This window comes from Humulus lupulus, chromosome 5, assembly GCF_963169125.1.
Source record: "Humulus lupulus chromosome 5, drHumLupu1.1, whole genome shotgun sequence".
In the NCBI taxonomy this organism is placed as follows: Eukaryota; Viridiplantae; Streptophyta; class Magnoliopsida; order Rosales; family Cannabaceae; genus Humulus; species Humulus lupulus.
This window is the reverse complement of record NC_084797.1, coordinates 91243945-91265530: the sequence shown is the minus strand read 5'-3', so window position 1 is coordinate 91265530 and position 21586 is coordinate 91243945. Positions and strand designations below refer to the sequence as shown.

Below are 21586 nucleotides of genomic sequence, written 5' to 3'. Positions count from 1 at the left end.
CCATTCTTCTGTTTGCAGACATTGATGCCAGATTTGTGGGGAGGTGAACGGCCCATCGACGATGATCTTCTCGCCCAACTGCTCGAGGGCGAAGAACAACCGGCCGACCGAGTCCACGAGATTCCCTTCTCACGATCCTCTACTAGACCCCGTCCTTCTCTTCCTCAAATGGCCCGTTCCAAATCTGTAGGCAAGAAAAGACCTGAGTCTGAAAATAGTCCAAACCTTCCTACCCAGCCTGATTCGCAGGCTAGGGCTCCCTCGACCAGTGGTCGAGAAAATCTTGCTCCTGACCCTAATATCCAAGCCAGGGCCCGCCCTCGCCATCAGAATCTGGCTGATGTCGAGTGGTATACTTCCCCGACCAGCTCAGTGACCATTCGGATGGTTGCTAACTACTTCAGGAAATACCCTCTTACAGGGGTTTCCATTACAATTCATGCCGCAGACCAAAGGGCTAACCTCCTTGGGGGCATATACAGTGCCTGGTCTCGGTATCACTTAGAGGCGGGGGCTTACCTTCCTCTACATCCTTTTTATGAGGGGGTGGCCAATTATTTCGGTGTCGCCCCCTTCCAAATTACTCCAAACGGATATAGAATGCTGGCCGCACTCTATATCCTGTATAAACTCAAGAAATGGCCAGAACCTACCCCTCATGAGGTCAACTATCTTTTTGACCTTAAATCCAACCCGCAACAATATGGAACGGGTTTCTTCCACTTCTATCACCAGGAGACCAACCGGACATTCCTGAGTGACACCACGCATATATCGAATGTGGGGCAATACAGTAAGGAGTACTTCCTTACACCGGACATAACCAGCAACAACCTAGCCTTCGCTCGAGGAGGTAAGTGTTTGCCTTTGACTGGTCGATACTTTTAATCAAGGTGTCTCCTTTCATTTTTCTCAAACTGTAATCTGTCTTTTAGGCCCATGGTTACGTCCGACCCCAACACCAGACATGGTGTTGAGGTCCAATAGACTGGCCAGGATGACAGACGCAGAAAAAAGCGTCAAGTCCCTAGTTACCGATGAAAACTTGAGGCTGTCTGGCCTCCTGGCTCCTCGCCATGAAACGAGAGGGTCCGTGGTAGACGATGCCACTGCCGAGGGGGTTCTCGAGCAGTAACCTCCTGCATCTCCTCGGAGGAGGAGGCCAACAGGGGTTACAATCAGGGAGCCCACGGGCAATCCTTCCGCAGAAAGGCCTTCTGCTCCCCAAGGCAAGGGGAAAAAAAAAGGCCAAAGAGCCAGTTGTGGACTTGGGGGAATCTTCTGATGAGAACGGTAAAATTATTTTGCTTTTAAGTAGCTTGCCAATTCCCTGTCATTTGTTTGACGGGGAGGGCAACTTTACATATACTCCAAATTTAGGGCCAGAGTTCTTCATGCCAAATAATGAGTGTATGACTAATAGAGTCAATAGTATACCGACCAGTAATTGTAGCTCGGGTATTCACTTTGTGACCTCTTTTCTGTTGTATAAAGAATTTTCATCTTCTTTTATCATTACCCTTTTGCATGCTTTTTCTTGTGTGCAGATATGGCCGCTCCCAACGTCTTCTATCTATACAATGCTGAGGAGGAAGAAGAAGTTCCTCAGCTCCGAAGGAAGTCGTCGCGGAGACAAACTGGCGAAACAAGCCAGAGACCGGCCAAGAAAAGACGAACAGAGGACCCTCCCAGGGACGTGCCAGCTGGGCAAACTTCCATTCATCATCTGGCCCCTGCCGAGAAAGAGACTCCTCTCGTTCCAAAGATCCCTCCTCTGGCTCCAAAGAACCCTCCTCCGGCTGCACCCAGCAGGGAACAAGACAGGCGGGAAGAGACCCTTGGGGCCAAACTCTTGAGACGTGCTGTTCGAGTAGCAAAAGACCGCATTGCGTTCATCAGGAAAAATGACCACGTCGAAGATGCAATGGTTGAGGCAAAAAATATGACAGTCGACCTGATCCTGAATAGGACCTTGAACGAAATAGCCAGCGTAAGTACTTCTTTAATCTTTTTGGCCTTAGTCTTTTAGTCTTTGCCACAGGTTCTAACTCTTATCCTCTGTCTTCAGGCTTTGTTGTCCGCCACCACTGCTCGCACCCGCACCCAAGCCACCATCGAGCAGGCTAGGGCAAAGGCCATTGAGGGGTACCAAGTGAAGGCAGTGGAGGAGCTTTCGGCTGTAGAGGCCAGGCACGCCAAGGAGTTGGAGGCGATGGTTCAACAGAGGGACACTGCGGTGACAAAGTTGTCGGAGGCTGAAGCTGTAAAGGAAGCTGCGATAAAGTTGAGGCAGGACTATCAAGATTCCAGCCGTACCCACCTTCGCGAAATCAGAAGATTGGAAGAGGTGCTAAAGCCCAAGGACGAGGCCATCGCCACTCTTGAGGGCAAAGTAAAGCAGCTAGAGCTCGACAACTCCAAAAATCTAGAAAGGTATAAGAGGACGACGCTCCGATGTTTTTACAACTTCTGGAAACACAATCAGGGAGCCGACTTCAGCTATCTTTCAGAGGATGTCAGGGCTGCCGAGCTGGCTCGCTGCACTGCCCAACTGGCTGAAGAGAAGGCAAGAGCAAGGATCCCTGCTTCCCCAAGCCTGGCTAGTGCTGAAGAAGAAGAAGGGGCTGTTGAGGATGTTGTCAACTAGAATGCCGCTAATGACCCTCCAGCACCAAATGCCTCTTGAGCTTTTCCATTATTTTTTCTTTCTTTTTGATTACACGACCCACGGGTCGTGATTTAAAGACAATATTTTTATTTTAAACTTTGCTGCACGGGCAGTAAATCTTTTTCTTTTACTTGAACAATTACATCCAAGCAGTGATGCTTGCGGTGTAAAAGATTGCATGATGCTATAATATTTTCATTTATTATAACATTTGTTCGTATGACCGAACTTAGCATAGTACTTTGGCATGATTTAACAATATATAAATTTTGAAAAATACTCTAAGTACCTTAGCATGCTTTCACTCATTTTGTTCATGTGTTTACATACCTCATGGTATGCTTTTCTACCGATGTACCTTATATGCCCCCCAAGTGATCGAGGAGCTTTAGGTCCTTGGTCACTTGCCTTGACCATGACCTGTTCGAACATTCCTGTTCGAGTGAAAAATAATACTTGTAATACAGCAAAACAACACACGTAATGAACAAATACTTGTAAATATAAATTCACAAAGGTTGGCAAGAATGACTGGTTGCGCACAGTCCCTTATAATCTCATATTAAAAATGGACTAAACATGTCTTTACGAGTGATCCTGAAATAGAATCTTACATATACGAGCGATTAGCCATATAGCGTGGCTAACCCTCTTTGCTAAACTTGTAAAAAGAAAGAATTAATACAAGCCAGTCCTTTAAAAAGGATTGTTCACTGATAATACTTGCGTAGGTGTTCTCCATTCCAATAACGCGGAACGAGATCTCCGTTTAAGCGTGCAAGTTTATAGGTGCCCAGATGAAGGACTTCTTCAATCTGGTAAGGTCCTTCCCAATTAGGTCCGAGCACTCCAGCAGTAGGGCCGCGGGTATTTAAGAAAACTCGTCGTAGCCCTAAGTCTCCGACGTTGAATTTTCTTTCTTTAACTTTGGAGTTAAAGTACTGGGCGACTTTTTGTTGGTATGCAGCAACTCGGAGTTGGGCCTTCTCCCGTATCTCGTCAATCGAGTCTAGGGATTCCATCATTAGTTAGCTGTTCTGGTCCTGGTCGTACGTTAGACGTCGATGTGAGGGGGGATCTAATTCGACAGGCAACATTGCCTCATATCCATAGGCTAGGGAAAATGGGGTATGTCCTGTCACTGTTCGGTGATACGTTCTATACGACCAGAGGACTTCAGGCAATTGCTCTGGCCACGCTCCCTTAGCTTCTTCAAGCCTCTTCTTCAAGGTGTCTTTAAGGGTTTTATTCACGGCTTCGAACTGCCCATTCACCTGGGGGTGTGCAACTGAAGAAAAGCTTTTAATGACTCCATGTCTTTCGCAGAAATCGGTGAATAAGTCACTGTCAAACTGGGTTCCGTTGTCTGAAACTATCTTTCTAGGCAAACCATATCGACAGACAATGTTTTTGATAACAAAGTCAAGGACTTTCTTGGTCGTGATGGTAGCGAGCGGTTCAGCTTCGGCCCATTTGGTGAAGTAATCGATTGCCACGACTGTGTACTTTACTCTACCTTTCCCTGTAGGCAGGGATCCAATCAAATCTATCCCCCATACTGCAAAAGGCCACGGACTTTGCATCTGTTTCAATTCGTTTGGAGCTGCCCGTGGGATCTTGGAGAACCTTTGACATTTATCGCATCTTCGTACAAACTCCATCGAATCCTCGTTCATAGTTGGCCAGAAGTAGCCTTGCCTTAGGATCTTCTTTGCCAAACTCTGCCCCCCAGCGTGATCCCCGCAGAAGCCTTCATGCACCTCTTTCATGAGTTCCTTAGCCTTGTCTGCTGTAACGCACCTGAGTAGTGGCATTGAATATCCTCTTCGGTACATAACACCATTGACCAGTATGTACCGAGCGGCTCGCCTTTGTAGAGTTCTGGCTTTGTTTCTATCAGTTGGTAGCGTACCATTTGTCAGATACTCCAAATAAGGTGCCATCCATGTATCTTCCATTCGAATCTCCATACTGGATTCGGCCGCTTGTATGCTTGGCTTACTCAGTCTTTCTACTGGCACAATGTTCAGAGTGTCAGCATCCTTCGTGCTTGCGAGTTTGGCTAAGGCATCTGCGTTTGAATTCTGATCTCGTGGGATTTGCTAGAGGGTGTATTTAGTGAACTGGGCTAGCAGGTCTTTTGTTTTATTTAAGTAGGCCACCATTTTCAAGCCTCGCGCTTGATATTCTCCTAGGACCTGATTCACTACCAGCTGTGAATCACTGTAGATATCAAGCGTTTTTATGCTCATATCCTTCGCCATTCTCAACCCAGCGAGGAGTGCTTCGTATTCCGCTTCATTATTTGACGCGGTGAAGTCGAATCTGATGGCGCAGTGAAATCGATACCCTTCCGGCGTTATCAATATCACTCCCGCTCCAGCGTGGGCTTCGTTGGATGAACCATCCGTGAATAACTTCCACGAAGGAGCTTTGTCTTGAGGCTCAGGCGCTTTAGGCTATTCGCACTGTTCGCTGTCTGGGAATTCGGTGAACTCTGCAATAAGGTCGGCCAAGACTTGTCCCTTGACTGCTGCTCACGGTGAATAGGTTATATCGAACTGCCCTAGTTCGACTGCCCATTTTAATAATCTTCCAGCCGCTTCTGGTTTTTGGAGGACTTGCCAAAGGGGCTGGTCAGTTAGAACTGTAATAGGATGGGCTTGAAAGTAAGGGCGTAGTTTCCTAGAGGCCAGGATTAAGCAATATGCTAACCTCTCGATTGGTGGATATCTCAATTCTGCCCCGATCAGCCTCTTGCTGACATAGTAGACTGCCTTTTGTACACCTTCCTCCTCTCGCACTAGTACCGCGCTAGCAGCAACTTCAATAATCGCCAGGTAAATAAACAAAGTTTCTCCTTCAATTGGCTTTGATAAGATGGGAGGCTGTGCCATATGGGCTTTCAAGGCCTGGAATGCTTGCTCGCAGTCTCCTGTCCATTCAAACTTCTTATTTCTTCTAAGTAGATTGAAAAAAGGGACACACTTGTCTGTTGATTTTGAAATGAATCTACTTAGGGCTGCGATTCTTCCGGTTAGACTTTGTACATCTTTGATCCTTTCTGGTGATTTCATGTTGATCAAGGCTTTTATCTTGTCGGGGTTGGCCTCGATTCCTCTTGAATTTACAATGAACCCCAAAAACTTCCCTGATCCAACTCCAAAGGAACATTTGAGGGGATTTAACTTCATCTGGTATTTGTTCAACACACTAAAGCACTCTTGTAAATCCCTCACATGTCCTTCTGCCTTCTTAGACTTTACCAGCATGTCATCCATGTATACCTCCATGTTTACTCCTATTAGCTCCTTAAACATGTGGTTGACTAGCCGTTGGTAAGTCGCACCTGCGTTTTTCAGTCCGAAGGGCATTACTTTGTAACAGTATAAGCCCGTATCGGTCCGAAAGCTGGTGTGATCCTTGTCAGGGGGGTGCATGCTAATCTGGTTGTAGCCTGAATATGCATCCATGAACGAGAGGATCTCATGCCCTGCAGTTGCATCGACCAACTGGTCGATTCTTGGGAGTGGGAAGCATTCTTTCGGACAGGCTTTATTGAGGTCCGTAAAATCCACGTAGGTCCGCCATTTGTCGTTAGGCTTGGGAACCAGCACTGGATTTGAGACCCACGATGGATAAAATGCCACCCTAATGAACCCATTCTCCTTTAGTCTTTCGACTTCGTCTTTTAAGGCTCTTGATCTATCTTTATCGAGTAGCCTTCTCTTTTGTTGCACGAGTGGAAAGGTCTTGTCTATATTCAGGACATGGCTGATAACTGCGGGATCTATCCCAGCCATGTCTTTATGTGACCAGGTGAAAACCTCCTGGTTCTTTCACAAAAATTCCACCAGTGTGCTCTTCGTGGTAGGCTCTAAGTTTTTCCCAACCTTTACGACTCTGGTCGGGTCTTCTTTGTCGAGTTGGACCTCCTCCAGGTCCTCGACGGGTCCAAAATTTTCTTCAAAATCCCCAAAGCGAGGATCCAAATCTCTATCCTCACTTTGGGCAACACCCTATTTGGTGACTTCATCACCGGATTTGGTTTATGTATCAACTGCCATCTGCAACCTATCTGAGGTAGCGCTCTTCGACGTCCCACTCTTCGCCTTTGTGATTGAGGCGTTGTAGCACTCCCTGGCTTCCCTCTGGTTTCCCAACACGCGTCTTACCCCCGCGTCTGTTGGGAACTTCATGGCCAAGTGCCACATAGAGATGACGGCCCGTAGATCAACCAATATAGGCCTTCCAATAACGGCATTGTACGCCGAGGGACAATCGACCACTACAAAAGTGGCGAGTAATGTCCTTGTTGCAGGCGCTGTACCCGTCGTTACTGGGAGTTTGATCAATCCGGCGGGGGCGATTCCTTCTCCAGAGAAGCCGTATATCATTTGGTTGCAAGGCTCCAAGTCCTTAATGGACAATTTCATGCGTTCCAGTGTTGATTTATACAGGATATTCATTGAACTTCTTGTATCGACCAGTACTCTTTTCACCATCATGTTGGCCATCTGGATGTCCACGACCAGCGGATCGGAATGTGGGAACCTGACGTGTTGGGCATCGCCATCAGAGAAGGTTATCTCACCTTCCTCTGACCGAGCCTTTTTTGGTGCACGGTCCTCCACAGTCATCATTTCGATGTCCTGGTCATGGCGCAGAGTCCGAGCATATCGTTCCCTGGCCTTTCCGCTATTTCGCGTGAGGTGCGGGCCTCCACAGATGGTTAAGAGTGTTCCAGTCACGGGGGCAGGCTGTAAGGGTGGCGAGCGTTGGCGCGTGGGCGCTTGCTCATTGCCACCCAGAGCTTCTCGTTGGGAATTTCCCGAGGCCCGTACGTATCTTCTCAAGTGTCCTTGTCTAATAAGGAACTCGATTTCGTCTTTCAACTGGTTGCATTCATTGCTGTCATGTCCGTAGTCATTATGATAATGACAGAACTTGGTAGTGTCTCTCTTCGAAATATCCTTCCGAATGGGGCCAGGTTTTTTGTAAGGCACACTAGAGCTTGTGGCCTAATAAACCTCTCCCCGAGACTCAACGAGGGCAGTGTATTTAGTGAACCGAGGTTCATAACGATTACCCTTGGCTCATTTGTTGTCGGTGGTGGAAGGCTCGTTATACGGCTGTTTTCCACCATTCTTGCCATTGCCGTTGCCGTTGCCTTTGCCGTTGCCATTAGGTTTGGAACCATTGGATGCTTTGGCGAGTTCGGAAGCCTTCTTATCCTTGCTTGAGGGCTTTCCATCATCAGCAATGGCTTCTTCGAGCTTGATGTAGCGATCAGCTCGGTCTAAGAAATCTTGGGTAGTTCTCACTCCTTCCTTTCGGAGACTTTTCCAGAGGGGAGAACGACGTTTAACCCCTGCAGTAATGGCCATCATTTTGCCTTCATCCCCCACCGTTTTTGCTCCAGCCGCCGCTTGCATAAAGCGCTGGATGTAGTCCTTTACTGACTCCCCATCCTGCTGGCGAATTTCAACCAGCTGGTTTGCTTCGGTTGGATGCACACGACCTGCATAGAACTGTCCATAAAACTCCCTTATGAACATTTCCCAGGAAACTATGCTTGCGGGAGGGAACTTAAAAAACCATTCCTGCGCAGCTTCAGAAAGTGTTGCAGGGAAGATCCTGCACCGAGCATCTTCGAACACTTTCTGAATGTCCATTTGAATTTCAAACTTGTTGACATGAGACACTGGGTCTCCATACCCGTCAAAGTTTGGGAGTGTAGGAATTTTGAACTTGCTTAGAGTTTCGGCATTAGCTATCTTCTGTATGAAAGGAGTGCATTTCCTCCTATTGTGGTCGATGTAAGATGTCCTTCCCCTGACCAGCTGTTGCACTGCCTGGTTGAGGGCATCTATCTAGGCCTGTACAGCGGCAGGAATCGCTATGGCCTCTTTCGCTGGGGGGACGTTCTCGCCATGCCGCTCGCGGCGATCGTTAATTACATCACGCAAATCCTCATCTCTTCTCCGCTGCTCGCTACCCCCGAGCCGGTTGAAGACATTATTTTGTTTGGGCTGCCCCCCAGCATCCCATCTATTGGGTTGGTCATCTTGAGGTACCTGGCTCCTGCCTTTACCTCTTTCTTCATTCCTTCGGCCAGCGTTCCCCTTGCCTGAGTCAGCCTCATTATATCCATGGCCATCTCTGAACCTCGACTGGCTATGGTGGGATCGACTGTTCCCTCGATTTCCATTCCTGGCTGAAATGTCCCGAGCGTTAGAGTGTGGCCTGCGCTGGTCGTGGTGTCCCCGTGCATCATCGTGCCATGAGGGACCCCGGACCGCAGAGCCTAACTCTGAGTCCCTCCTGTTACCAGGGGGATACTGACCTCTGTTCGGTAGGTTTGGCTCATCACCCCTACTGACACGCTTCGAACCCACCGAGGTTAGGGAGTGCGGCACTTCACCATTCCGTCGGCAAAGTCAGCCTAAAAGAGTGGGTATTGACAACCACTCCAAAAGAGTGTAAGCAACTAAATGAAAGGAACAAGGCAACAAGGTACAAATAATTCGTGCATTGTATTGATAAAAATATGGTGTGCAAGTATAGAGAAATGTAATGGCAACCCCTAAACAAGTGAGGGTCTTGCCCTTTATATAGGAAACTAGAGAACACCCTAGGCCGACAAGTGGCAAGCTCCCCACCATCCATTTCCCTTTAAAATATCTACATAAAGCATATGGACAAGCCCATAAACTAAATGGCCGGTCCATTTAGGGAGTAAACCCACTATGCTAAGTTACTTAAGTAGGAGGAATACATCAAGGCTAAGTAATCCCCAAACCGCCCAAGCCACATGGACCCTTCATGGGCCGCGTCATTGGTCGTGACATTTACTCAGCCCATTCGTCCGTACGAGTCCATGCGCAGGATGTGCGCCCACTGGTCGAGGGTCACTGGTCGGGACCTAACACCCTCCCCCACTTAAGTCCGCGACGTCCCCGTCGCATCACCATCCTTGTAACGTAGGATGTGATCTCTGAATTGCCAAAGAAGAGATTCTGGTTCCCAACTAGCCTCTTCGTCTGGTAAACCCTTCCACTTAACCAAGTATTCCGTGTATCTGGGGATCCTCTTCTTCCGAACTTCTCTATCGGCCAGTATACACTCGACTTCCTTATCATAAGAAGTAGTCATTGTCGTAGGGGCTCTTTTGGATACTCCCCGTCTGGGGTCTTCTTCGTCACCATGATAAGGTTTCAGCATACTCACGTGGAATACTGGATGAATCTTCAACTGAGGAGGCAGCTGAAGTTTGTAGGCGACCTGGCCAACCCTCCGGAGCACCGGGAATGGGCCTTCATATTTCTGAACCAAAGCTTTGTGGAATTTCCGCAAGGCTTTGAACTGTTGAGGCAACATCTTCACCAAGACAAGATCACCTTCTTGGAATTCGACTTGCCTTCTCTTCTTATCCGCCCACTTCTTCATCCTTTTCTGGGCTCGTATTAAATGAGCCCTAGCCAACTCGGCTTGTTCGCTCCAATTTTTCGCAAACCTAAACGCTGCGGGACTCTGCCCGTCATAATTCGCGACCAGCACGTGAGGCATTTGAGGTTGCACTCCCACGACCAGCTCAAACGGGCTCTTGCTCGTGGACTCACTTCGCTGAAGGTTGTATGAAAACTGGGCAACGTCAAGCAGACTTGCCCAATCTTTCTGATTCGCACTAACATAGTGCCTCAGATATAACTCGACCAGCGCATTCACCCTCTCAGTCTGTCCGTCGGTTTGAGGGTGAAACGAAGTAGAGAAGTTTAATTTCGTACCAAGGAGTTTAAACAACTCGGTCCAAAAGCGACCAGTAAAACGAGGGTCTCTATCACTTATGATACTTAAGGGTATCCCCCAAAACTTCACAACGTGCTTTAGAAATAGTCTCGCTGTTACTTCCGCCGTACAGTCGGTCGGGGCCGGGATAAAGGTTGCGTACTTGCTGAATCGATCAACAACCACCATGATGCTCACGCAACCATCTGACTTTCGAAAGCCAGTAATGAAATCCATAGATAAACTTTCCCATGGTTTATCATGAATGGGCAAAGGGACCAGCAACCCGCCTGGTGAGCACTGTTCTGGTTTGTCTTGTTGGCAGACAAGACAAGTGCGAACATAAGCTTCAATATCGTCACGAAGTTGAGGCCAATAGTAAATCGCCTTTATGAGCGCCAATGTGCGCTTCATTCCCGGATGCCCAGCCCATAAGGAATCGTGGCATTCCTTGATGAGTTCCCTTCGAAGACTAGCAAATTTAGGCACATATATTCGATGACTCTTAGCATAGAGTAACCAATCGACCAGCCAGAATTTCCGAGTCTTCTTTTCCTCGACCATAGTAATCAAACTTTTGGCCAAAGGATCATGTGCCAACCCTTCTTTAATCCGAGCCACAAGAGTACCCAGTGGTCGACTAAGTGCAACAAGAGATGCCTTCCTACTCATTGCATCCGCGACCACGTTTACTTTCCCTGGTCAATACTCTAGCAAGTAGTGAAACTCAGCAAGGAAGTCTTGCCATCGAGCCTACTTCGGGCTCAACTTCTTCTGAGTCTGAAAGTAACTTGTGGCTATGTTGTCCGTCATGACAACAAAGAAGGATCCGAGGAGATAATGGCGCCATACTCTCAAACAATGAATTACAGTCGTCATCTCCTTTTCTTGGATTGTATACCGCTGCTCGGTCTCATTGAGCTTGCGGCTCTCGAAGGCAACCGGCCTGTCGTTTTGCATCAGGACTCCTCCTATGGCAAAGTCGGATGCATCAGTGTGCACCTTAAAGGGCTTTGCGCAGTCAGGCAGGACCAGCAAAGGTTCGACAGCAACTGCTTCCTTCAAATCATCGAACGCGCTTTTGCAAGCAGCGTCCCATACCCAAGGTTTGTTTTTCTTGAGCATATCGGTCAGTTTAGCTGCTCGGGCAGAGTAGCTTTTGATGAACCGTCGATAGTAGTTCACCAAACCAAGGAAGGACCTTAGTTCAGGGACTTTCTTCGGGGGTTCCCAATCCTGGATAGGCACCACCTTGGCCCCATCCATCATCAGAAGTCCGTCTCTGATTTTGTGACCCAAGAACATTACTTCGTTGCTCGCAAAGGTGCACTTCTCTCTTTTGACAAAGAGCTGATTTTCCCTTAGCAAGGCAAAAGCTAACTTCAAGTGGTCGATGTGTTCTTCCAGATTGTTGCTATATATGACTATATCATCTAAATAGACAACAATGAATTTATCCAGGTAATCTTGGAATACCTTGTTCATCAATGTGCAGAACATCGCCGGGGCATTGGTAAGACCGAAGGGCATCACCAAGTATTCATACGAGCCGTACCGAGTCACAAGTGGTCTTTGGCTCGTCGCCCTCTTTAATCCTCACTTGATAGTAGCCGGAGCGAATATCGAGTTTGGTAAAGTATCGAGCAGTCCCTAACTGGTCGAACAAATCCGCGATCAGCGGTATCGGGTACTTATTTTTTATGGTAATCTTGTTAAGTGCCCGATAGTCGTTGCACATCCGAAGGCTCCTGTCCTTCTTCTTCTGGAACAACACAAGCGCCCCAAAGGGTGCCTTAGAGGGTCTGATTAAGCCAGCGATGAGTAACTCTCTCAACTGGCTACGCAGCTCGGCTAACTCCGGCGGAGCCATCCGATAAGGACACATCGCGGGAGGCTTGGCACCAGCTTCTAGCTCGATCTCGTGGTCCACACCACGTCAAGGGGGTAGCTGCGTAGGCAAGGCATCCGGCATCACATCCTCAAACTCATTCAGTACTCCTTGTACTTCATCGAGTTCCACTGTCAGGGCTGATAATACCTCATCATCAAACTCCTTCAGATAGCAAGGTAACTCACACCCTCCTGGTGCATTCCTCGCTTGAATTGAAGGGCGGACAATGCTCGCTTTTCAATCTCCATGGCTGTTCGGGTAGAAACAACACACGGACCGGCATCATCAGAGATGCAAACCTGATTGGCGTAGGGAATGAGGATGGCCTTCGTCTGATCGAAGAATTCCATCCCTAGGACAACATCATAGTCGTCCATGTTCACTATCGACCAATTAGTCCGACCAGTCCATTCACCAAGACTGGTCTCAACACCATTGGCAATGCCGGTTATTGGGATAGGCACCGAATTTACCGTCTTCAGTGCCCCGCCTTCATGAGCAGGCTTCACCCCAACGCTCCTCGCTCCAAGGGTTGACAAGAAATTGTGAGAAGCACCTGTATCAACCAGCACCGTCATCTTCATTCTATTGAGGATGACATCCACGAACATCTGGCCATCTGCTCTTGTTCGTGGTCTGGCTTTCAGGGCTTTCAACAATTTCATCGAGCCGCATCTGGCTCCTTGCTCCTCGAGCCTTCATTGTTCCTCGAGCTCCCTTTGCTTAACGACTGCCTGAGCATTCAACAGCCATTTTTGTGGGCATTCCCGCGCCCAATGTGGCCCAGCACAGACAAAGCATCGAACAGTGTCTCGTGTGGCCATCTCCTTAGTCTTCCCCTTTTGACTCGCACTAGCATCGGTCGTCCCTCGAGCTTTCCACCGTTCTCCTCCTCCGCTCCTCGGGCTAACAAACGTCTTTGTTTCCTTCGGTCTGGGGGATTCTTTGGAAGTATAGTCGGTTAAGCTCTCGGCCACTGCAATGGCCGATGAAAGATCTTGAACGTTCCTCCACCTTAACTCAATTTTAGCCCACTGTTGTAATCCATCAATGAAGTTAAACAGTGAGTCTTCTTCGGTGGTGTTCGGGACTTCGAGGATCAAAGTTGTAAAATCTCTTACGTACTCTCGGATCCCACCAGTTTTTTTAAGCCGTCTCAACTGGCCCTTCGCATCGTCTAGTGCGTTCTCGGGGTAGAATTGTTTCTTTAGCTCTCTTTTGAAGTCTTCAAAAGAGTCCATCACACAGAGTTGTCTTCCAATCTCGCCATGCCTCTGGTGCCACCATAACATGGTAGTATCAGATAAGTACATCGCCGAGGTTCAGATTTTTACTGCCTCATCAGTGATGTTGGTAGCTTTGAAATACTGAGATAGGCCCCTTATGAAGTTATCTACTTCTTTGGCATTCCTCGACCCGCCAAAAGCCTTTGGCTTCGGTATTTCGATTTTGTGAACCGAGGGGGTGGAAACTCCACCTCCGAACGCGGCTCTTCTACACATGGCCCAATCGGCTTGGATTTCTTCAAGCTTGGCCATGGTGGCTGTATTCGCCTCCTCCTGCCGGTTGAGCATCTCACGATGCTCTACGTCTCTCTCCCTTTCATTTACCTCCATGACGTCGAGCCTTTCTCTTACTGAGTTCATCTCCGTAAGTAGCAAATCTCTCATGGTTCCAACTTCATCACGCAGACCTTCGGCCTGTATTTGAAGTGCATCCGAAATGGAGCCGTGTATAGCAGCATCTTCTGCTTCTAAATCCTTGCATTTTTCTTCGAGGCCTCCTATTCGGGAATCCATGGCATGGACAAGGTAAACATTAGTTTCGAGACGTTTTTCTAGTTCGTTTATCATTTCTCTTGGATCGGCCTTCTTTTTAGTCGCTTGCTTCGTGGCTTCCGCCATCGTTTGGTCCGTCATTAGTTCTACTCTTTCTCCTTTGAATCAGCTCTGATACCACCTGACACACGCTCCGAACCCACCGAGGTTAGGGAGTGCGGCACTTCACCAGTCCGTCGGCAAAGTCAACCTAAAAGAGTGGGTATTGACAACCACTCCAAAAGAGTGTAAGCAACTAAATGAAAGGAACAAGGCAACAAGGTACAAATAATCCTTGCATTGTATTGATAAAAATATGGTGTACAAGTATAGAGAAATGTAATGGCAGCCCCTAAACAAGTGAGGGTCTTGCCCTTTATATAGGAAACTAGAGAACACCCTTGGCCGACAAGTGGCAAGCTCCCCACCATCCAATTCCCTTTAAAATATCTACATAAAGCATATGGACAAGCCCATAAACTAAATGGCCGGCCCATTTAGGGAGTAAACCCACTATGCTAAGTTACTTAAGTAGGAGGAATACATCAAGGCTAAGTAATCCCCAAACCGCCCAAGCCACATGGACCCTTCATGGGCCGCGTCATTGGTCGTGACATTTACTCGGCCCATTCGTCCGTACGAGTCCGTGCGCAGGATGTGCGCCCACTGGTCGAGGGTAACTGGTCGGGACCTAACACCTACGGCGTCTAGGACTACGAGGCTGATACTCGGCCCTATTCTGCCTTTGTTGCGGGGGATTGTCGCGACCAGCCTGGGATGGTGGCTGCACCTCAGTGTCCAGCGGGACGTCGTCATGGGGCACTTGAGGCTGCTCGGGCCTTTGTGGACTTGAAGGCTGGATCGGTGGGCTTGGATTAGGACCTCTCTGAGGTGGCCCATTGCCAGGTTGGTCAGGTTGCGAAACAGGTGCGGCCTGATTCCTTGCCAGCTGCAAGGCCGCCTCGAGGGCTGCCATGGCCTCGCTCTGGCGGCGGTCCATCTCCGCCTGCCTTACGCTTAGTTCTGCGCGTTGCCGTTCAATCTCCTGCTGCTGCCGAGCTACAACTCCGGCAGCAGTCTCTTGACTGGCTTTCAGACTAGCCAGCTCTTCCTGCAACGCCCCCAGGGTACTCTTCAGCATTACATCATCCATTTCTTCCTCCTCAAAGTCCAGATGTGGCTCATCCTCCGCCACGCTTGCAGGGGGAGGAGGATTTGGATTTGATGACGCAGCAGCGGCCGCCTGTCCAGCTTTCCTTCTAGTTTTCGCCATTAGTTTTCTCAGCAATGATAAATTAAGCTCTCAATGAAAGCACCAGAATGTTGACCCAGGATTTGGCCAACTGACACGGAGTCAGAATATGCTTGATATGAATGAATGTGTAGAGAGAAACGTAATGACAAAAAGTAATAACAACACGATATTTTTATAGTGGTTCGGCCCCAGGATCTGGTAATAACCTACGTCCACTTAGACTGTTATTGATATGAGAACCAAAGGAGTGATCAAAGAACAAGGGTTCAATGAGTTTCACTAACCTCTCAAGAACAATACAATATCACTAGGAGAATTACTATAGTCTCAAATGATTCAAAAGCCAAAAGTCCCTTCCTTGAGCTATCTTTCTCTATTTATAGGCTCAAGGGGGATTACATAAGATCGTTACAAATATTCTTTCCTGAATAATCGGATACTCAGGAGATTGTGTGAGTTAAATTCGGGATTTACAAAGATCTTCTCATTAATGTTGCTTTGTATGCGGAACTATCGACCAGACTGGTCGCAGGAAAGACTAGGGTGCTTGCTGCTTCTAATGCGTCTTCTGGTCGATACTCTAGCAGAACTTTTCCAGGTGTTAGCCACGTGTCCAGGGATCACTTGCCACGTCATCAATGCTAATTTTTTGGATAACAGTAAATATACGGAACACTCGAGGAATTAACGAGAATTGGGAGCAAATGACCATTTTACCCCTAAAGCAATTAAGTGGCTAGTATTATATGGGAGGGCAAATGGACTTTTTATAATAAGGATATGCTCAGATTTATTTGGCTAAAGGTAGAACATTTTAGAAAAGACTTGGGGGCTCTCTATCCTCTCTCTATCTCATGATTTACTCCCTCCCTCTCTTTCAATTTGGACAATGAAGCCATGGATCAAAGGGGAGCATTAACTAGGCATGGGCTGGGAAATCCTTGAAGGAAAAAGGGCAGATGGAATTAGGCTAAGGCTGAAGTTTTTGGAGGAGAATTTAGTTGGGAAAAGATGGGAGTTAAAGCTGGAACTTGGGAGGATCCAGCCACTGTTGAGGTAAGCTCTAATCTTCTAATTTGTTGAGGAACTTAGTTCAATAGGGTGGAAATTAGAGCTAAGTAATTTGAAGCTTGGGACATGGTTTAATTCTGGGTATTTGGGTGATGAATTGTTACTGAATTGGAGTATGAATTTGAGTATATTATCTGGGATTTCTTGGTAAATTGTTGGTGATTTTGATGAAGTTTCTATGTTATATTATGCTTAGAATTTAGGGATTGGAGTCCTGGTCTTGCTTATAGGTTTCAGCTGGAAGAGGGAGGTTTATTTGGCTTGAATCCTTGGTGTTATTGGCCAGGAGAAAGAGGAGAAAACCCTGATTTTCTGGGTTCGAAGGGGACTCGCCACGACCCAGCCTGGGGACGCCGCGGCACATGTAGCCCTTATGGCCTGGGATGCTCTCTAACTTGGGGGCACGCCACGACTTGCTAGGACAAGTCAAGACCCACCTCCCCTTTGGCTTGGGAGTCTACTCTCTAACTTGAGGCAAGTCGCGACTATTAGGCTATTTTTAGCCTACATTCTAAGTGTCTTGATTCATGTTTTATTGTTGTGTTTGTGTGTTTTTGGGAGCGGATTTACGCTTGTTTTTCTTGATTTTAGGTTTAAGCAGAAGAATGGTTCAAATGGAATGGAATGTGGAGAACAAGTACTAAACTGTGCTTAAAAGTGTTCAATGCAGGATATCCAATTAGGGTCGCGGCGCTAGAATTTGCGTCGTGGCGCTGGTGTCCATTACAGCCGCGGCCAGGTCAAAAATCAGATTGGAAGTGGAAATCTCAAATCGCATTAGAGCCGCGACGCAACTTTTTGGGCCGCGATGCTTGGGTGTATTTGAACCGCGGCGAGCCCAGTTTCCAAAAAGTCGAGAAGTCCCAATTTTTGAGTGGCGCCGCGGTGCAAGAATTGGTGCCGCAGCACTGTCTTTCGTACGATTTACGAATTTTTCACTTAAAGAAGGGCATTTTAGGAATTGGGGCAGAAAATTATTCGGTCATTGTTTTTTATTAGAAAAATCACAATTTTCAAAGAGAGACCTTTTTAGAAGAGAGAAAACAACAAAGAGAGAATTGGAGATAAAGCTTTGGAGCAATTGTGACAACCCCGAATCTAGTTTCTTCTCGACTCTTTTTATTTTCTGATTTTATTATGTCTTTTATGGATTTGATTATGAACATTTCAATGGAGATTATGAGCTAAACTCCATTTTAGGGTTTTTAATGGAGATTGTCTTAAGCTTTCTATGGATTAATGCAATTTCGATATTTTTCTTCTATTGATGTGTGATTTATTCATATTTGTGCTTATTACATGTATTTGATTGGCCATCCTATGCATGATTTATGATTTCAATACAAAATTTGAAAAGTGAGTGTTGAGAATGCTCTAATTGAATAAACATAGGTTTCGACATAAAATAAGAGTATTTGTGTGGCTTTAGGATTATTGCTTAATGCTGATTATATGTGTGTTATGCCTCAGAAATGTAGGATAGTGCCATATAATTTAGAATCTATATGTCTTAATCAAAATATAGGTTATTTTATAATCTGCTATCACATTAGGTAGAAGAAGGAGAATTGGTTTGCATTATTGAAATAGGAAGTGGAAGCAATTGAAATTAAGTTCCCTATATTTCATTTCTTGATTGAATCTTGTTTATTTTTTAGATTATTTAGTTTAAACAATCCATTTTTCGATAGCCAAATAGAAACAAAAATTCAATTAATTGGTACTTAGCTTACATGAGTTATTACTTGTAAAGACGATACGTATACTTGCGTGTTGGATTTTTCACAACAAGTTTTTAACACCGTTGTTGGGGACTATTTTTAGCTAATATTAAAATAGTTTAATTTTATTCTAATTTGGTATTTTATTTTCAGTTTCACTAATTCTATCATTGTCTCAATTTTCCTCATCTCAGGTTATAGGTAGTTTATGCAACGCCAAGGCCCTACTATTCGAGTGCATGTTGGTCCTGAAATTGAGAAGACTTGTAGATTGAATCGATGGAAGAAAAGGTTGGAAAAAAGGGTTGAGACTACCATGGCATATCTAGCGATTAATAATAATGGGTTGAACGGGGTGATGTTGAGGATCAAGCTAATGGTCAGAATCCGCCAGCCAGAAGTTTGAGGGACTATGTGTTGCCGACTGTGACAGGGGTTCAGTCTTGTATCAGACCACCCGCTTTCGATGCCAACAATTTTGAAATCAAGCCTGCCATACTCCAAATGGTTCAATCCATTGTTCAGTTTGGGGGATTGCCAACAGAAGACCCCAACATGCACTTGTTAACTTCGTTGAGCTCTGCCAGACATTTAAAATGAATGGAGTTAGCGATGATGCCATTAGATTAAGGTTATTTCCATTCTCTTTGAGGGACCGAGCTAAGAGTTGGTTGGTATCTTTGCCACCCAATTCGATCACTACATAGAATAACCTCGCTCATAAATTTCTCTCAAAGTTTTTCCCTCTTGTGAAGGTAGCTAAGTTGAGAGGAGAGATCAATAATTTTTATCAGTTGGAGGGTGAGTCTCTTTATGATGCTTGGGAGAGATTTAAATACTTGTTAAGAAAGTGTCCCCACCATGGTATTGAGAAGTGGATGCTAGTCCATAATTTCTATAATGGTTTGTGCGGCACTACTCGCACCATTATTGATGCAGCAACAGGGGGTGCTTTTATGAGCAAGAGTGCCAATGAGGCATATGAACTGTTGGAAGAAATGGCCATGAACAATTATCAGTGGCCTAGTGAGAGGGGAAATCCAAGGAGAGTGGCTAGAATGCATGAGATTGATGCCATCTCTATGCTTAGTGCTCAGGTTGCTACTCTTACAAAACAGCTACAAAACAATATCGTGACAGCCCCAGTGATGCAAGCTCAAGTGATGTGTAAACTATGTGGTGGACCCCATTCTTTTGAACAGTTCCAATTTGGGGATGTGAACAATTTGCCATTAGAGCAAGCACAAGCTATTGGGAATTTTCCAAGACAGCCTAATAATCTGTACTCTAATTTCTATAATCAAGGATGGCGAAATCAACCGAACTTTTCTTGGAAGAATGACCAACAACCCCAATCATCAGTTCAACAGCCACAACAGTCATTTCAGCAACGACCTCTGGGGTTTTATCAACAAATATTCAGGCCTCAACAACAACCACCTCAGCCGCCTATGCAACAACAACAGAATCATGTGAGACAGCCTGATACTCAGTCTGATGTTCTTAATCAACTCATGACTAAGACGCGTTCTTCTAACAGAAACTTGGAGACTCAGATGGGGAAATTGGCTACTCTTATGGCCAACCGAGGTCAAGGTAATCTACCTAGCACCACTGAATTCAACCCAAAAGAACATTGTAAGGCTATTACTTTGAGAAGTGGGAAGAAGTATGAAGGGCCAAGCACAAAGCAGTCAATTGAAGACAAGGATCAGGATAACCAGGCACAGTGGAACAGAAGCAAGGTGAAGACAAGGTTACTTAAGACCTCCCAACCAAAGAAGCTACACCACAAGTGAACATTGACCATCACATCAAAATTCCCTATCCTCAAAGGCTCTGCAAGAACAACTTGGATAAGCAGTTTTCTAAGTTCCTTGAAGTATTCAAGAAACTGCATATCAACATCCCATTTGCGGAGGCCTTGGAGCAAATGCCAAGTTATGTTAAATTCATGAAGGACATCCTGTCTAAGAAGAGAAAGATGGGAGAGTATGAAACTGTGGCATTGACAGAAGAGTGCGGCGCCATTCTGCAAAGGAAGCTTCCATAGAAGTTGATGGATCCTAGAACTTTCACAATCCCATGCACAATTGGTAACTTTGAGTGTAACCACGCACTATGTGATTTGGGAGCCAACATCAATCTCATGCCTCTATTAGTATTCAAAAGACTTGGTTTTGGTGAGGCAAAGCCAACCACTGTTACACTACAATTAGCAAATAGATCATTGGCTCATATGAGGGGGATCATAGAAGATGTGTTAGGAAATGTCGATAAGTTCATCTTCCCAATAGATTTTATAGTTTTGGATATGGAGGAAGATACAAACGTGCCAATTATTCTTGGAAGGCCATTTTTAGCAACTGGTAGGGCCTTAATGATGTGCAAAAAGGCGAGTTGAAGTTGCGAGTGTAAAACAAAGAGGTAACATTTAATGTTTTTGCAGCAACGGAGGTTCCAACTTGTTGTAGAGTTGATATGGTGGAAAGTGAGGGTAATAAGCTTGAAGTTACTAAGAAGAAATCTATGGTTGAAGGTGGAAAGTGAATAGTTCATCAGAAAGTGAAAAGGATGTTTAATGAGAAAGTTCAATTGATTATTGAGCAGTGGAAAGTTAAAAAAAATGTGCAATATCAAGAAACGAGTATCTTCTCATGATACTATGGCTCTCAAGGACATGAGGGGTGGTTTGGATCCGAGTTGAATTTAAGAAAGTGGTCAGCATCCGGCTAAATGACGTTAACGACAGTGCCATTGGGAGGCATCTCAAGTTGAATGTACATTATGAATTTTATTTTCGGTTTGGAACAATTATAATTTTGATTTTTTTTCTTAGTCGTTGAATTTTAGTAATTCTGTGTAAATATTGGAAAAAGAGAACTGTGAAATACATGAAAAAAAATTAAAAATTTATGGCTTTCAATTAGAGCTGCGGCGCAGCCTGTTGCGCCGTGGTGCCTAGGGGTATGAGCATCGTGGCGAGGCCCCATGACATACTGGGCAGGGTAGCGGAGTGCTTATGATGAGAACCATGTTCAGCAGCTGAATAATTTTGTATCTCAATGGTCTTTGGATGAAGAGTATGAGAATTATTTTGCACTACCATCGCGTTTCACTCTATATGATCAGCCACCGCCACCCAACCCCTTTTAAAGGGAGGTTGTCTGGTAAGTTTCCTTTTCTTGGGTTCTAATGTTCGCATTGGGGACAATGTGAAACAAATTTTGGGGGAGGGGCTTACTTTTCTGTTTTAGTTTAGTTTAGTTGTCTTTAGTTGTTATGTGTTTCAAAAGTTAAGCTAGTGATATGAATAATTGTCGTTTGCTGTCACTTGTAGAATGTAGATTGTGTTTAACCGTGTGCTTGATTTGA

General features: G+C 45.9%; 1 protein-coding gene and 1 non-coding gene across 2 annotated transcripts; one reads left to right on the top strand and one right to left on the bottom strand.

Annotated features, from left to right (window-relative positions):
* The first annotated feature begins 16344 nt into the window (after positions 1-16344).
* On the top strand, positions 16345-20264 carry LOC133779295 (uncharacterized). The gene is made up of 4 exons (XM_062219272.1): positions 16345-16475; positions 17082-17127; positions 18967-19967; positions 20048-20264. The coding sequence occupies exons 1-4, from the start codon at positions 16345-16347 to the stop codon at positions 20262-20264; spliced, it is 1395 nt and encodes a 464-aa protein (XP_062075256.1).
* On the bottom strand, positions 18973-19079 carry LOC133781203 (small nucleolar RNA R71). Its single transcript, XR_009869992.1, has one exon. It is a non-coding gene; the product is annotated as a small nucleolar RNA R71 (small nucleolar RNA).
* Positions 20265-21586: the final 1322 nt, after the last annotated feature.

Bases quoted from the DNA above. Each gene is read 5' to 3' on its own strand.
- LOC133779295 (XM_062219272.1), top strand. From the start codon at position 16,345: ATGGGCTGGGAAATCCTTGAAGGAAAAAGGGCAGATGGAATTAGGCTA. The intron at 16,476-17,081 runs GTAAGCTCTAAT...TCTTGATTTTAG, and splicing joins AGGATCCAGCCACTGTTGAG to GTTTAAGCAGAAGAATGGTT. The intron at 19,968-20,047 runs GTTACTTAAGAC...CTATCCTCAAAG, and splicing joins AGAAGCAAGGTGAAGACAAG to GCTCTGCAAGAACAACTTGG.